The sequence below is a fragment of the Camarhynchus parvulus genome, chromosome 27 (genome assembly GCF_901933205.1).
Source record: "Camarhynchus parvulus chromosome 27, STF_HiC, whole genome shotgun sequence".
Taxonomy (NCBI): domain Eukaryota; kingdom Metazoa; phylum Chordata; class Aves; order Passeriformes; family Thraupidae; genus Camarhynchus; species Camarhynchus parvulus.
In genome coordinates, this window is record NC_044597.1 from 2,902,648 (window position 1) to 2,918,455 (window position 15,808).

The window sequence follows — 15,808 nt, forward strand, 5'->3', positions numbered from 1 at the left end:
GGATCAGCCCGCGGTGCTGCGGAGGCAGCCCGGCCGGTGGGGCGGGCCGGCCGGTGGGGCGGGACGATGCCGGTGATGAAGGGGCTGCTGGCGCCGCAGAACACCTTCCTGGACACCATCGCCACCCGCTTCGATGGCACACGTAGGGCTGGGACGGGACCGGGGAGGGGCCGTGGGGGGAAACCGGGTGGGGGAAGCCGGTGCCCGGCAGGAGACGGCGAACGGGACGGGGATCGCCCGGCCCGCAGACCCGGTGCCTCGGCCACCCACGCGCTGTACGGGACCGTCCCGTATTGGGCTCGGTGCTCCGGTACTCGGCCCGTGTCCCGGGCCGGCCGGCGCCGCTCGGTGTCGCCGCAGCCGCGCTCAGCACCAGGGACAGATCCCGGTGTCTGCGGGAGCACCGGACAGGGCACGGTCGGTCTCGACACGCCCGGGCTGACCCAGGGATCCCCCAGATCCCTGACCCGGGATCCCCAGGCCCCCGTCCCGTGCCCGGGTGGTGCCGGTGTTCCCGGGCGCTGAGTTGCTCTCCGTGTCCGTGCGCCGGACGGGATGGGTTGAAGCCGGGATGGGTTGGAGCCGGGATGGGTGATACCCGGGTGCCACATGCCACCAGCACTGCTGGCACCATGAAGCCACCCGGGGATGGGCCGTGTTCATGACTGACCTCAGCTTCCTCTCAAAAACACCTGCAGCAGGTGTGTCCCGGGCCAGCTGCCTGCATGGCTGAGCAGCTCCTCCCTTGCTGAGCATGATTGGCATGGAGATGGCACTGGGAGCCCGCAGCCACCTCGCAGGGCACTATCGAGGCACTTGGAGCACTCTGAGCATGTGTTTGCTGCCATGCTGAGGTGCCTCCGAGCCTGGAGTGACACAGCCCTGGTGGCACAGAGGGTCATTTACCCAGGGAAGCTGAAATTTGGGATGTTACCCTTGGGCCTGCAATGTGTGAGAAATCTCTGTTCCCCGACTCTGACTGAGCTGTGCCTGGAGGTGACAGGGCAGAGCCACATGTGCCTCATGATGCTCATCCCACTGTCCCTCCAGGGGGACAAAGCTCCTGGATCAGGCTCTCCAAGGGAAGCTGCCTGCAACACCAGGACCAAAACCTTGGGAATTTGCCCCAGAGAGCCTGGCATTGCCTGCAGTGCCCTCGCAGTCCCCTGTCCAAAGCTGCCCAACCACCTCTGCCGGGCACTTTTAAACAGTGTGGGGCTTTGCGGGTTTGATGTGCCTCTTATCGGCTTTATCTGCCATGGAGAGGGGTTTAGGGCACTGATACTCCGTGGGGAGTTAACCCTGCCAGTCCCAGGCAGCTGCAGGGTCTGTGCCCCGGGGCACCCAACCAGGCACAGTGCCCACCGTGGCTGGGGTCTGCCAGCCTGCCAGGGCCACATCCTCCCGCTCAGCCAGCCACTCCCAAATGCAAACCCTTGTTTTCTGTTCTAATAACACATCCTGGATATCACCATAATCCCGGTTTCCCAGAGCCAAAATCTGGCCTTAGTCACAGCTTCAGGCTATTTTTGCTTCTCCCAGCTAATCCTGGGCTGAGCTGTGCTGTGGTGGCCCCACGGCACCTCCATCAGCCAGGGCTGCCTCCCCTCCCTCCCACTGCCTCTTGCTGCCTTTGCTTGGCCCTGGCACCGCTCTGCCCGTGGTGTGTGAGTGCTGGAATCACTGTGGGCTCCTTTCTTCTGCGAGAGGGGCAGAGCACACCCCCCTGGCACCACTCTGCCCGTGATGTGTGAGTGCTGGCATCACCGTGGGCTCCTTTCTTCTGCGAGAGGGGCAGAGCACATCCTCCTGATCCTGGCTGTGTGATGCAAGGGTTCTGTGCTGGGCAGCACCAGAGATCAATTTGGGGCTGGGAATACCCTGTTTTGCCCCTGGTTCCACCACAGTCCGTGCCAGCTGCACACCCACTTCCTTGGCACCCTGCTAACATGAGCCCCCCTGTCCCACCGTGGGGCAGGGCTGGGGGGCAGAACAGCTCCTCTGTGACTGGGCAGGGCACGGGGCTGGCAGCACTTTGCTGTGGCTGGTGCCACCTCCCACCACCAGGGCTGGGTGATGCTGGGGAGGCTCTGTGCTGCTGAGAGGATGAGGATGCTGCAGTTCATCCCTGGCTCACGGCACCTGGGCGCTGCACCTTGATGGTTTTTCTCCCACCCTCTCAGCTGGTTTCTCAGCACCCCACACCTCTGGGGATCTCAGCACCACAGCTGGGCACCCCTGGGCTGGGCACGCCCAGCTGGGAACTGCTGCTCCCACTAAGCTCCCTGAGCCCTGGCAGAGTGGCAGATGGTGAGGGGGAGGCGTGAGCTGCCTCGCGTGGGTGATGGGGGCCAGGAGACAGATCCAGCCTCCTTCCCCTTCCACTGCACGGGGCTGGGGTCCTGCCTGGGCTGGGCAGGGGGTGAACAAGCTCCGGGAGCAGCTAGGGACAACCAGCAGCCACATGGAGCTCTGGCTTCACTTCCCAGAGTGGGGCTGGGAGGGCTGGGCTGCTGTTTGTACCCCCTGAGGTGGCCCCAAGGCCTCGGGGGCAGCTGTGTCTCCTTTCAGACAGCAACTTCATCCTGGCAAACGCTCAGGGCCGCTGTGGCTTCCCCATCGTGTACTGCTCCGATGGCTTCTGCGACCTCACCGGCTTCGCGCGCACCGAGGTCATGCAGAAGAACTGCAGCTGCCGCTTCCTCTGTGGGGCTGACACCAGTGAGCCCATCCTGCAAAGCATTGAAAAGGCCCTGGACAGCAGGCAGGAGTACCAGACTGAGGTCTGCTTCTACAAAAAAAGCGGTGAGCGGCACGTGGGGCTGGGTACCGGCCACAGCTCCAGATGGGGTTTGGCCCCATCGTGGTCTCGTGGTGTCTCGGTTTGGAAAGACAGGAGTCTGCTGAGGAAGGCAGGAGTCTCCCCTGAAATGGAGGAAATGAACCCTCCCCACCCCTCTGAATTGCAATAAATTTTAAATTAAGGGGCTCTCAGGCAAAAAAATTATGGGAGCAGGAAATAACAGTTCTGTAATAGGGAAGAAAATAAAAAGATAAAAGAAACAATGCAGTAAATCAAACCAACACTGACAGAGTCAGAACCCAACCTGACACCCTGTGGGTCAGGGTGTTGGCAGCAGTGCCACTGGAATTGTGGCTCAGCCCTCCTGCAGTGTCAGGGGTGGTTCTGCTGGAGCAGGGATCCTGGAGAAAGGTGCAGTCTCTGCCTCTGAAGATCCAGGGAGAAGAGGCAGCTGCTGTTCCTCTGGGAAATCCAGTGGAGAAGCCCTGCTGGTGTTCCAGAATCTCCAGATTATATCCGGGTAGCAATGCTTGGCTCCTCCCTCTGGGCTCACATCTCCCAATGGGATGCTGCAGTTCTTATCAGCCATGCACGGACATTCAATAGCTGTTATCAGCAGATGTCCCCTCTTGAGGGAGGAGTGATTGTGGTCACTCCGAGAGATAAGGCATACTGCCCACTTGACAAAAGACAGCTGCCATGCAGATGGGAATAGAACACATCTTGCTTTGCAATCTGGACCACATGGCCTGGGGGAAGCTGCTGGGCAGTGAGGGAGCTGTGCTGCCCTCACCAACTCTCTCCTGCACCCAGGAGCTGCCTTCTGGTGCCTGCTGGACATCATGCCCATCAAGAATGAAAAGGGGGAGGTGGTGCTCTTCCTCTTCTCCTTCAAGGACATCACAGAGAGCCGAGGCAGGAGCTGCCCTGGTGACAGGAAGGAGGGTGAGCCGTGGCTGTAGAACGGGAGCAGTGTGGGCAGTGGGCACGTGGCAAGGGGGGTCCCTGTTCCCTGGTGGGGAACAGCACTAACTCAGCACGCCTTGTTCACTGCAGAGAAGCAGAGGAGTGAGAAGCAGAGGAGCAAGAAGCCTGGGAGCTCTCACCTGAGGGCTGCACGGAGGCAGGGCCGGACCATGCTGCACCAGCTCAGCAGCCAGTTTGTCTGCAGGGACCGTGGAGAGATGAAAATCAACCGTGTAAGGACCTGGGGGACCCTCAGTGCTGGGGCTGTGGTGAGCTGGCAGTGCAGCAGCTCTCCTGAGAGCGGAGCCCAGCCTCACTGGGATGCTGTGCCCATGCACGTCTCTGCCTGGCCTGCCAAGTACTGAAATTCCCCCCAGCTCTGGCAGCCACGCTGTACCCAGGCTGCACTTGTGTTTGCTTGGCAGCAGGAGAACCCAGTGGGTGCCCAGAGCTGCTTGTTGAGACAGCAGAGCTGGCAGCTCTGGCAGAGCTGTGCCTCTCCTCATATATTCACTGTCAGGAAACCCCAGTGCTGGCTCTGAGCACAGCCACACTGGCTCTGGGGAGTGCTGTTACCAGGGTGCCAGAGCTGTGGAGCTGCCAGATGGGGCACAGCCCTGTGCCAGCCCCTTTGCACAGCTGCTGTGCTCAGAACAGGGCACCACCTGCACTTGTGGGGCCAGAGAGCTGCTCAGTCCCAGAGCTGGTGAGCAGGCAAAGGATAGCGGTGAACCAGTCTTGAATTTTGGGGATTTGGGTGGGATAGCCCTGGCTCTGCCCTCACCTCTCCCCTCCTGTGCCCCAGCACGTGAATTGGCACCTGAGATGGTTCCAGGCAGCAGCTGGCATTGCCAGGGGATTGCTGTTAATAGCAATGACATTGCATTAATTGATGTGCTGTAATCAGGGGTTCTGTGCCCATCCCACAGTGCAGGAAAAGGACATCATCACCCTGGCATCAGGGGGTGCCAGCTGGCTGGCAGGACTCAGGGGAAGGGGTGGCTGTGGTGGGCTTCACCCCTCGTGTGGGATGCCCCCTGTCCCACCGCATGTTTGCCCCTGCAGAACGTGTTTGAGAACAAACCGTCCATCCCCGAGTACAAGGTGGCCTCGGTGCAGAAATCCCGCTTCATCCTGCTCCACTATAGCATCTTCAAGGCTCTCTGGGACTGGCTGATCCTGCTGGCCACCTTCTACGTGGCTATCACTGTCCCCTACAACGTCTGCTTCACGGGCACAGAGGACAGCCTGTCGGCTGCCCGCAGCACCATTGTCAGCGACATCGCCGTGGAGATGCTCTTCATCCTGGGTAGGTCTGAGCACTGAGCCAGGGCACAGGACAGGTGGGGCAGGGATCAGGGGTGATGGAGAGGTGTCTTGGTTTGGAAAGACAGGCTAAGGAAGGCAGGAGCCTCCCCTGAAATGGAGAAAATTAATTTTTTTGAAAATGAATCCCCCCCTCTGAATTGCTATAAATTTTAAATTAAGGGGCTCTCAGGCAACAGAAATTATGGGAGCAGGAAATAACAGTTCTGTAATAGGGAAGAAAATAAAAGGATAAAATAAACAATGCAGTAAATCAAACCAACACTGACAGAGTCAGAACCCAACCTGACACCCTGTGGGTCAGGGTGCTGGCAGCAGTCCCATTGGAATTGTGGCTCAGCCCTCCTGCAGTGTCAGGGGTGGTTCTGCTGGAGCAGGGATCCTGGAGAAAGGTGCAGTCTTCCTCTGACAGCCCAGGGGAAGAAGAGGCAGCTGCTGTTCCTCTGGGAAATCCAGTGGAGAAGCCCTGCTGGTGTTCCAGAATCTCCAGATTATATCTGGGTAGCAATGCTTGGCTCCTCCCTCTGGGCTCACATCTCCCAGTGGGATGCTGTAGTTCTTATCAGCCATGCAGGGACATTCAATGGCTGTTATCAGCAGATGTTTTCCCTGGAGGGAGGATTGGGTGTGGAAGAGATAAGGAAAACTGCCCACTTGACAAAAGACAGCTGCCATAGAACACATTCTGCCTTGCAATCTGGAACAAGAGTGAGATGGGATTGCTGTGCCCCTGCTGTTGGTCCTGGGCACACCAGAAGTGACACCAATGGATGCTGGCTTAGCTCTGCCAGCCACAGGAGGGGTGCTGAGGGCTGCTCCTGCTCTCCTGGGGCAGATATCATCCTGAACTTCCGGACAACATACGTCAGCCAGTCGGGCCAGGTTGTGTACGACCCTCGCTCCATCTGCATCCACTACGTGGCCACCTGGTTCTTCGTGGATCTGATTGCTGCTCTGCCCTTCGATTTGCTCTACATCTTCAACGTGACCGTGGTGAGTGCTGCTGGCACAAACACAGCCCTCAACAGCAAATCTGCTGCCCACCTCCCTGCTCCTCTCCAACATCCACATCTCCTGGGGATACTCGGTGCCCTGACAAGCCACGGCTATTGGAATAATTACCAATATAGCCAGACAGGATGTGCCTGGGCTTGTCTGGCCCTTGCTACTTGATCAAAAGGTGGCAACTGTGGTGATTTCACCTCAGAGACACCTTTGGCTAAGCTGGATGTTGCAGCTGGGCACTTGGAGACAAGTGATTTGGAGAATTGTTTACCCAGACATGCAGGAGCTCAGGTTTACCTCTGGTGGAGAAGCTTTAAGGCGATGGTGAAGGAAAGGAGTCGGTTCTGATGGAGGGTTTGGATCCAGAGCTTTATTCTGGCCCACAGGCCTCTGAATGCAGCACCAGCTCCAACAGAACTCCCTGAGCCCGTGGTTGCTGTTCCTTTGAACCCCGGGGAGAGGGGCAGGGAAGGGGTAGGGAGCCACCAACCAGGTACAGGAGGGGAGGTGTCAAGGGACAAAGGACACCTGGATGGCCCAATGCCCCTCCAGGGGTAGAGGGCATCCTTGAATCTGCCAATCACTCGAGGCCCTTTTGGAATGCCAGGATTGACAGACAGCGCTGGGAGGGGAAAGGAGAGGTGACTGACACACCTGGGGAAGGAATCATCAGGGAGAAACCCGGGGTATCTGAGGCAAACCACGACATCACACCGCAACACACGACCCTGTCTGCCTGCTGGGTGTTGGGCACAGGGCTGCAAGGCTGACCAGGGATGAGCTGCCTCTGCCATGCCCTGTTCCCCATCACCCTCCTGGCAGCTGTGGGGGTCACAAAGGGTTCCTGCCCCAGGGGTGGTGTTGGGGTCCCTTTTTGTCCCTATCTGCAGCTACCGCAGGTTCCCCTCCCTGCCTGCCCCCCAGACCTCGCTGGTTCACCTGCTGAAGACGGTGCGGCTGCTGCGGCTGCTGCGGCTGCTGCAGAAGCTGGACCGCTACTCGCAGTACAGCGCCATGGTGCTGACCCTGCTCATGTCCATGTTTGCCCTGCTGGCCCACTGGATGGCCTGCATCTGGTACGTCATCGGCCGCCAGGAGCTGGAGAGCAACGACCCCCGCACCTGGGACATCGGTGAGTGAGGGCTGGGGGCAGCTCGGGGCGCTGGGATCCCCCTGTGCTGTGGGGCAGTGGATCCAGGGGTGCAGCACTGCTGCAGTGCTAACCTCGGGCTGTGCTTGGCAGGCTGGCTGCACGAGCTGGGCAAGAGGCTGGAGGCTCCCTACATCAACAATTCGGTGGGGGGCCCCTCCATCCGCAGTGCCTACATCGCCTCCCTCTACTTCACCCTCAGCAGCCTGACCAGTGTGGGCTTTGGGAATGTCTGTGCCAACACTGACACCGAGAAGATCTTCTCCATCTGCACCATGCTCATTGGGGGTGAGGAGGGCAGCCGGGCTGGGCAGGGAGCTCTCCTCTTGCTGTCAGAGCGTGGTGTACCTGGCAGGGCACTGGGAGAGGTGATGGGATTGTGAGAGAGACCGGAGAGAGAGCCCTGCAAGAGAACCCTGTGATAGAGAGCCCTGGGAGACAGCCCTGGGCTGGGTTTGGGGAGCAGTCCCCCCATGCTGTGCCCACACCTGCCCTGTGTAGTTTTGCAGGCACCCCCAAGGAGGGGAGAGAATGATGCATCTGACTCCATCTTATCAGAAGGCCAATTAATTACTTTATTATACTATATTATTTTATACCATATTACTATATTATATTACACTATTACTATATTACAGTATTACTATATTATACTATATTACACTATATTATGCTATATTACACTATATTATACTGTATTACACTATATTCCCTCGAGGGGATGGAGGGAATGATGCATCTGACTCCATCTTATCAGAAAGCTAATTAATTACTTATTATACTATATTATTCTGTTACATTACATCTAAAACTGAATCTGCCAAGCGCTCAGCTCTGCACACACTGCACAGAATCTCGTAGCTGTCAGTGACAGTCCTGACACACACACACACACACACCTGGCCCTGACAGGCCAAGGAAACAAAACACCATCACTGTGGGTAAACAATCTCCATATTGCATCCTACTTTGGCACAAACACAGGCACAGCAAACGAGATAAGAATTGTTTCTCCTTTCTCTGAGGTTCAGAGAATGTGACACCCAGAATAATATTCTTGGGAGGAATTTTGTGCCTCGCTTTTGTCTGTGAGGAGAAATGTGAGGAGCAATCAGGCTGTCCTCCTGCCCCCAGTGCTGATGCGCGCCGTGGCGTTCGGCAATGTCACGGCCATCATCCAGCGCGTGTACTCGCAACACAGCAAACGATAAGATTTGTTTCTCCTTTCTCTGAGGTTCAGAGAATGTGACACCCAGAATAATATTCTCGGGAGGAATTTTGTGCCTTGCTTTTCTCTGTGAGGAGAAATGAGCCGGCTCTGAGGCTGCCCTCCCTCCCGCCCCCAGCGCTGATGCACGCCGTGGTGTTCGGCAATGTCACGGCCATCATCCAGCGCATGTACTCGCGCCGCTCGCTCTACCACACCCGCATGAAGGACCTCAAGGACTTCATCCGCGTCCACCACCTGCCCCAGCAGCTCAAGCAGAGGATGCTGGAGTACTTCCAGACCACCTGGTCGGTGAACAACGGCATTGATGCTAATGAGGTAGGAGGTGTTGGTGGGGTTTGGCCGGCCCCCTCCAGCCCCAATCTGCACTTATGGGGGAGCAATGGGGCTGGCATAAACCTAACTGCCGGCTGGGCTGATCTTGCTCCTGAGCAGGCAGCATGGGCTGGATAACTCAGTCCTTCCCGGGGACAGAGTGTCCAAGTACCCAGGCCGCTTGTAGCCGTGGCTACCTTAGCAAGCTTAGTGGATATCAACTCTTTAGTGGTTATCAGCTCTCAGGATTCCAGCTCTTTGCTTGCTAAGGCACCTTCCAGGCTAGTGGGGAAGCAGACGCGAGAGAGGAGAAGAAAATGTCCTGGGGTTCCACAGCAATGGTTTTATTGCGGGGTCTGTGAAGGGTTCCAGCGACGGCTCTTCTGATCAAAATCGGCAAAAACAGCCCCTTTTTATTGGGTATAAGGGAATCCAAACTTGTCCAATAGCAGGGGTTAAGGTGACCTATGGGGTTAGATAGATAAGCTGGGGTCCGAAAGGCAGAAGGCAGGAGCTTATTTTGCTGTTTCATCATGACTCAGAAATTCTTATCGTTAAGCCTCGGCCCTCCATGGGGCCATAGCAAGCTCGGAGCCTGCTACACTGGCAGGGCCAGCTCAGAGTGGTGCTGGAGGGATCAGATCTGAGGCAAATTGCTGCCAGCACAGGGAGCGGGACAGGCATATGGAGCAGAAACAGCTGATTACCACAGTGCCCACCTCTGCTGAGACACCGGGGCAGCTCAGCAGTGAAATTCCCCTGCTCCAGAGGGGAAACCTGTCCCCTGGGGCTGCAGGAAAGCTGCTGCCTGCCCCTCGTGCCCACAGCCCCGGCTCCTCTGTCCCCAGCTGCTCCACGACTTCCCCGACGAGCTGCGTGCGGACGTGGCCATGCACCTCAACAAGGACATCCTGCAGCTGCCCATCTTCGAGACCGCCAGCCGGGGCTGCCTCCGCTCCCTCTCGCTGCACATCAAAACCTCCTTCTGTGCCCCGGGGGAGTACCTGCTGCGCCAGGGTGACGCCTTGCAGGCCAACTACTTCGTCTGCTCCGGCTCCCTGGAGGTGCTGAAGGACAACGTGGTGCTGGCCATCCTGGGTGAGGGCAGGTGGAGTGGGATCTGCCCCAGCCCTTCCTGCAGGGTGAGGGGTGAGGGTGTGATGATGTTCGCAGGGGTCCAAGGATGAGGGAAAAGATGAGGATCCGACTCCATGTTTCAGAAGGATTTTATGATATATATTATATCAAAACTATACTAAAAGAATAGAAGAAAGGATTTCATCAGAAGGCTAGCTAAGAATAGAATAAGAAGAAATGGTAACAAAGGCTCTGTCTCGGACTCTCTGTCCGAGCCAGCTCACTGTGATTGGCCATTAATTAGAAACAACCAACATGGGACCAATCACAGATCCACCTGTTGCATTCCACAGCAGCAGATAACCATTGTTTACATTTTGTTCCTGAGGCCTCTCAGCTTCTCAGGAGGAAAAATCCTAAGGAAAGGATTTTTCATAAAAGATGTCTGCAACAGTGAGGGGCTCGTGTCACTAGCTCAGCCCCTCCTGCAGGCAAAGGGGATTTGATTGGAGCCGACCTGTGCAGAACGGACCAGGTGATCAAGACCAACGCGGATGTGAAGGCTCTGACCTACTGTGACCTCCAGCACATCGGCCTGCGGGGGCTCTGTGAGGTGCTGCAGCTCTACCCCGAGTACGCCAGCAAGTTCACAGCTGACATCCACCAGGACCTGACCTTCAACCTGCGGGAGGGCAGCGAGATGGAGGTGGGTGCGTGTCCTCCTGCTCAGCCCCTTGCTGTGCCCACGGCCCTGGGGCTGGGCACGGCCCTGGAAGGGGAGTCTGTGCACTCAGGTTACAAGGTTGGGACAGGGGCTGCAGCTCTGCCATCCTGGCATGCAGGTATGTCCTGTCCTGGCTCTGTGAGACCCAGGGAATTGGCAGAGAGAGCCTTTGCAGTGCAGGACGATGAGGTAGATGGAAGGCCTGGAAATGGGGTTGGAGAGAACTGGACAGACAGCCAGGGCAAAACCCTTTGGAGTGAAGCATGCAGCTGGGTTTGGTCATGCTGATGGCTCCAGCATCCAAGGGGATGTTCTGCTGCAGAAATGGCTCTGCTGCACTTTTCCTCCCCCAGCTCTGCTGAGAGATGCCTGTATCTCCTCTGGAGCATCTCCCAGGTACCCAGTTTCCCTCTGAGCCTCAGGGAGGTCCCAAACAGCCCTACCAAGACTCACCATGTCCATAACACAGGAGGGATGTAAACAAACCAAGAGAGGAGAATGCCAGGGGTGTGCACCAGGCTCTGCACCTGCATCACCCTCCCACGCTGGCTGCACGCTCCAGACAGAGCTGGTGCTCTGATGGCTGAGACAGGGCTGGGATTTGGGGTGCAGCCTCAGCTCTGCCTCAGGACACTCAGGTTGGGCAGCTCACCATTGACATGGCAGCAGCAGAGGAAGGAGAGTGGGTGAGGGGCTGTGGAGGCTGGAGCTGAGGCTGATGTGTGGGGCTGGGGAATGTGACCGTGTTCACAGGGGTCTCAGGAAGAGGGAAGAGATGAGAATCTGATTCCATGTTTCAGAAGGCTGATTTATTATTTTATGATATATATATTATATTAAAACTATACTAAAAGAATAGAAGAAAGGATTTCATCAGAAGGCTAGGTGAGAATAGAATAAGAAGGAATGGTAACAAAGGCTTGTGCCTCGGACTCTCTGTCCGAGCCAGCTGACTGTGATTGGCCATTAATTAGAAACAACCAACATGAGTCCAATCACAGATGCACCTGTTGCATTCCACAGCAGCAGATAACCATTGTTTGCATTTTGTTCCTGAGGCCTCTCAGCTTCTCAAGAGGAAAAATCCCAAGGGAAGGATTTTTCATAAAAGATGTCTGCGACAGGGGAAGGCCTGGCTGCCCAGGGAGGGCACTGAGAGGCTGGAGGGGCTGTGGGCCCGTGGCTGCTCCCCGTGGAGCTGTGCAGGGACTGACAGAGACTGACAGGGGCTGTGCTGGGGCTGTGCTGGGGCTGTGCAGGAGCTGTGCAGGGGCTGTGCAGGAGCTGTGGGGGCTGTGCAGGGGCTGTGCAGGGACTGTGCAGAGCTGTGCAGGGGCTGTGTCTTGAGGGACTGTAGATGTGCAACTGTGCAGGGGCTGTGCTGGGGCTGTGCAGGGGCTGTGCAGGAGCTCTCTCCTGCTGCTCAGCCAGCACTGTCTGCTCTCCCCGCAGGGGCTCTGCCGCTATTCCCGGTCCCCGAGGTTGCCGCAGGCGCCACAGGTTCGTCCCTTGCCGAGGCCATGGGGGAGGACGGGGCAGGGGTGGCTGTGCCTGGGACCAGTCCTTATGGGAATATTGCCAATAGAGCCATCGGGGCGTGCCTGAGCTTGTGTGGCCCTTGGTGCTGAACCAAACAGCGGCACTGTGGTGTTTCACACCCCAGAGACACTTTTGGCTGGCTGGGTGTGTGGTGTTTCACCCCACAGACACTTTTGGCTGGCTGGGTGTGTGGTGTTTCACCCCACAGACACTTTTGGCTGGCTGGGTGCTGCAGCTGGGCACTGCAGACAAGTCCAGGCCTGCAGGAGCTCTGGTGGTGCTGGGATGGAGCTTCCCCCCATAACAGGGGCTGCTCCTCAGGTTTCCCTCTGGCAGAGAAGCTTTAAGGCGATGGTGAAGGAAAGGAGTCGGTTCTGATGGAGGGTTTGGATCCAGAGCTTTATTCTGGCCCACAGGCCTCTGAATGCAGCACCAGCTCCAGCAGAACTCCCTGAGCCCGTGGTTGCTGCTCCTTTGAACCCCGGGGAGAGGGGCAGGGAAGGGGTGGGGAGCCACCAACCAGGTACAGGAGGGGAGGGACAAAGGGACAAAGGACACCTGGATGGCCCAATGTCCCTACAGGGGTAGAGGGCATCCTTTGAATCTGCCAATCACTCGAGGCCCTTCTGGAATTCCAGGATTGACAGACAGCGCTGGGAGGGGAAAGGAGAGGTGACTGACACACCTGGCAGGGAATTATCAGGGGAGGGACCCGAGGCTCTGAGATAAACCCCGAAATCACAACACAACAACTCCTGACCTCCTGCCCACCTGCAGCCTCGTCCGGAGAGCGGCGCTGCCCCGGAGAAGCCCCTTCCCTCCATCGTGGAGGATGAGGAGGAGCCCGACGAGGTTTTCCAGCAGTCTCCTGCCGGCAGCTCCCGCCGCAAGCTGCTGCTGCCGGCTCTGAGCAGCTCGGTGCGGCGCGGCTCGCTGAGCAGCCTCCTGGGCGATGAGCTGTGCCCGGTCTCAGCCCTGCGGCACAGCTGCCCCTCCCCGGCCCGCGGCACCCGCGGCGCCTCTCCGCAGTGCCGGAGGGACAGGGAGAGGGGCGCTGGCGTGGGCAGGAGGCCGGCCAAGCTGCTCATCCCCTCCCTGCACTCGTTCGGCCCGCCCGACCTCAGCCCCAGGTACGGCGGGGGTGTGCGGGCGGCTCATCCGTGCCAGCCAGGCTGCTCAGGGGTGGCACAGAGGGGGTGACACGGGGCGACCCTCACCCCTTCCTGCTCTAGGGTCGTGGATGGGATTGAAGACAACGGAGGCACTTCAGAGTCACAAACTTTCTGCTTCAGCACGGAGCCGAGTGCGGCAAGGGACTCCCCCAGCTCAGGTACTGCCCGGAGTGTAGAGGGTTCATTTAACTCAGAGGTTCAAATACTCTCCCTAGCTTAACTCAAATCATCTCCCATGACTAACTACCCTCTCTTAATCAACCTCATCATAGCCCTCCCCTATGCCCTCCCAATCTTAATTGCAGTGGCCTTTCTCACGCTAATAGAGCACAAAATCCTGAGCTACATACAAGGCCGAAAGGGCCCAAACATTGTTGGCCCTTTCAGGCTCCTACAACCTCTAGCAGATGGAGTAAAACTATTTATCAAAGAACCTATTTGTCCATCAACAATCTTACTTACCACAACCCCAATACCAGCCTTACTTCTCGCAATCTCAATCTGAACCCCACTGCCCCTTCCATTCTCCTTAGCAGACCTTAACCTAGGCCTACTCTTCCTATCAGCCATGTCGAGCTTAGCAGTACACTCCAGTACAATCCAGTACCCTCCAGTATACTCCAGTACACTCCAGTACAATCCAGTACACTCCAGTACAATCCAGTACACTCCAGTATACTCCAGTACACTCCAGTACACTCCATCCTGTGATCAGGCTGAGCTTCCCTGCTGGGCAAGGCCAAAGTGCCAGCCCTAGGGGTTGCATCCTCCCCAGCAGGGACTGACCCCGGCGGCCCAGCCCTGGCGATGGAGGCAGAGCAGATGAAGCAGAACATCAGCAGGCTCAACCAGGAGGTGTGCTGGGGACCACAGGTGGGTGCACGTCCCCGAGAACCCCGCGGGCACCGGCCGCTGCTCACTGCTGTGTGTCCTCTTGCAGATCAACCACCTCAACCAGGAGGTTTCTCACCTCAGCCGGCAGCTGCAGAGCATGATGGAGCTGCTCAAGGCTCACCTGGGCACCCCGGCCTGTCCCTGCCGCCTGCCCGCCACCGTCCCGGTGCCCGCCTCGCCGCCGGTGCCCCCCAGCTCGCTCAGCTCGCCCACCGGCAGCCCCCGGGCCAAGCGCTGCCCGGTCCGCAGCCGCTCTGCCCACGCCGCCGCCGTGCACCCCGGGCTGGGCACCGAGGGGCCGCGCCCGCCGCGGGGGACGGCCCCGACCCCCGCCGGGGCTCGGACTCGCAGCCGCCGCCGCCGCTGCCGCCGCGCTCCGCCCGCTCCTTCCCCGGGTGCTCGGCCGGCGCTTGGTGTCGCGCCCGCCCGCAGCCGCGCTCCGGTTCCACCAGCTCGCACTGAGCCCGCGGGCACCGGCGGGAGCCTCCCCGGGACTCTCCGGTTGCTCCGGGTGACACTGCCGGGGTCCGTGCTACCGGGGATCACCGGGGCTCTCCGCTCCGGGTGAGCCTGCCGGGGGTCCGTGCTCCGGGGGTTACCGGGGCTCTCCGCTCCGGGTGACCCTGCCGGGGGTCCGTGCTACCGGGGATCACCGGGGCTCTCCGCTCCGGGTGAGCCTGCCCGGGGTCCGTGCTACTGGGGGTTACCGGGGCTCTCCGCTCCGGGTGACACTGCCGGGGGTCCGTGCTACCGGGGGTTACCGGGGCTCTCCGGTCTGGGTGAGCCTGCCCGGGGTCCGTGATCCCAGGGGTTACCGGGGCTCTCCGCTCCGGGTGAGCCTGCCCGGGGTCCGTGATCCCAGGGGTTACCGGGGCTCTCCGGTCTGGGTGAGCCTGCCCGGGGTCCGTGCTACCGGGGGTTACCGGGGCTCTCCGGTCTGGGTGAGCCTGCCCGGGGTCCGTGATCCCAGGGGTTACCGGGGCTCTCCGCTCCGGGTGACACTGCCCGGGGTCCGTGATCCCGGGGGTTACCGGGGCTCTCCGCTCCGGGTGAGCCTGCCCGGGGTCCGTGCTCCCGGGGGTTACCGGGGCTCTCCGCTCCGGGTGACCCTGCCCGGGGTCGGTGCCCCCGGAGCCCCCCGGGACGCCGCGCTCCGGCCACGCGCAGGGATTTTGATACGGTTTTATACTCTTAGCCCACGGGGACTTTTCTGCAGCCCCGCTCGGATCTCTCGGGGCTGTGGGACGTGGCGGGGCAGTGTACAGATCTCCGGTGGGGTCGCCGGTTTGCCCGGGGGTCACGGCCGCTGCCGCCCCTCCGCGGCTGTAGTTCGTGTTGTTCCGCCCCGCCTCTCCCACGCTCCCCGCAACACCGAGAAATAAAGGCTCTATTTTTCCAGCCCCGGCTCCGCACAGTGTCCGTCCGCCGCCGCCCCGCCCTGTCCGGGCCCCCCCACCGACTCCCCCACGGGGCCGGTCTCACCGGGACATCACCGGGACTACAACTCCCAGCAGCCCTGGCGGGAGCGCAATGACGTCACGCACAGCACATCCAAAGGGCGGGGCGGGGGCAGGGTGGGAGCGGGTGATTGACAGCTGAATCTGCCTAT

General features: G+C 59.2%; 1 protein-coding gene across 1 annotated transcript; it reads left to right on the forward strand.

The window, feature by feature from the left end:
• Window positions 1–66: 66 nt before the first annotated feature.
• KCNH4 (potassium voltage-gated channel subfamily H member 4) lies at window positions 67–15,791 on the forward strand. The gene is made up of 18 exons (XM_030966028.1): window positions 67–142; window positions 2,572–2,805; window positions 3,617–3,755; window positions 3,873–4,002; window positions 4,835–5,078; window positions 5,931–6,088; window positions 7,025–7,232; window positions 7,344–7,538; window positions 8,597–8,796; window positions 9,642–9,891; window positions 10,362–10,576; window positions 12,047–12,094; window positions 12,944–13,263; window positions 13,366–13,463; window positions 14,084–14,160; window positions 14,246–14,763; window positions 15,008–15,248; window positions 15,615–15,791. The coding sequence occupies exons 1-18, from the start codon at window positions 67–69 to the stop codon at window positions 15,789–15,791; spliced, it is 3,528 nt and encodes a 1,175-aa protein (XP_030821888.1).
• The last annotated feature ends 17 nt before the right edge of the window (window positions 15,792–15,808 follow it).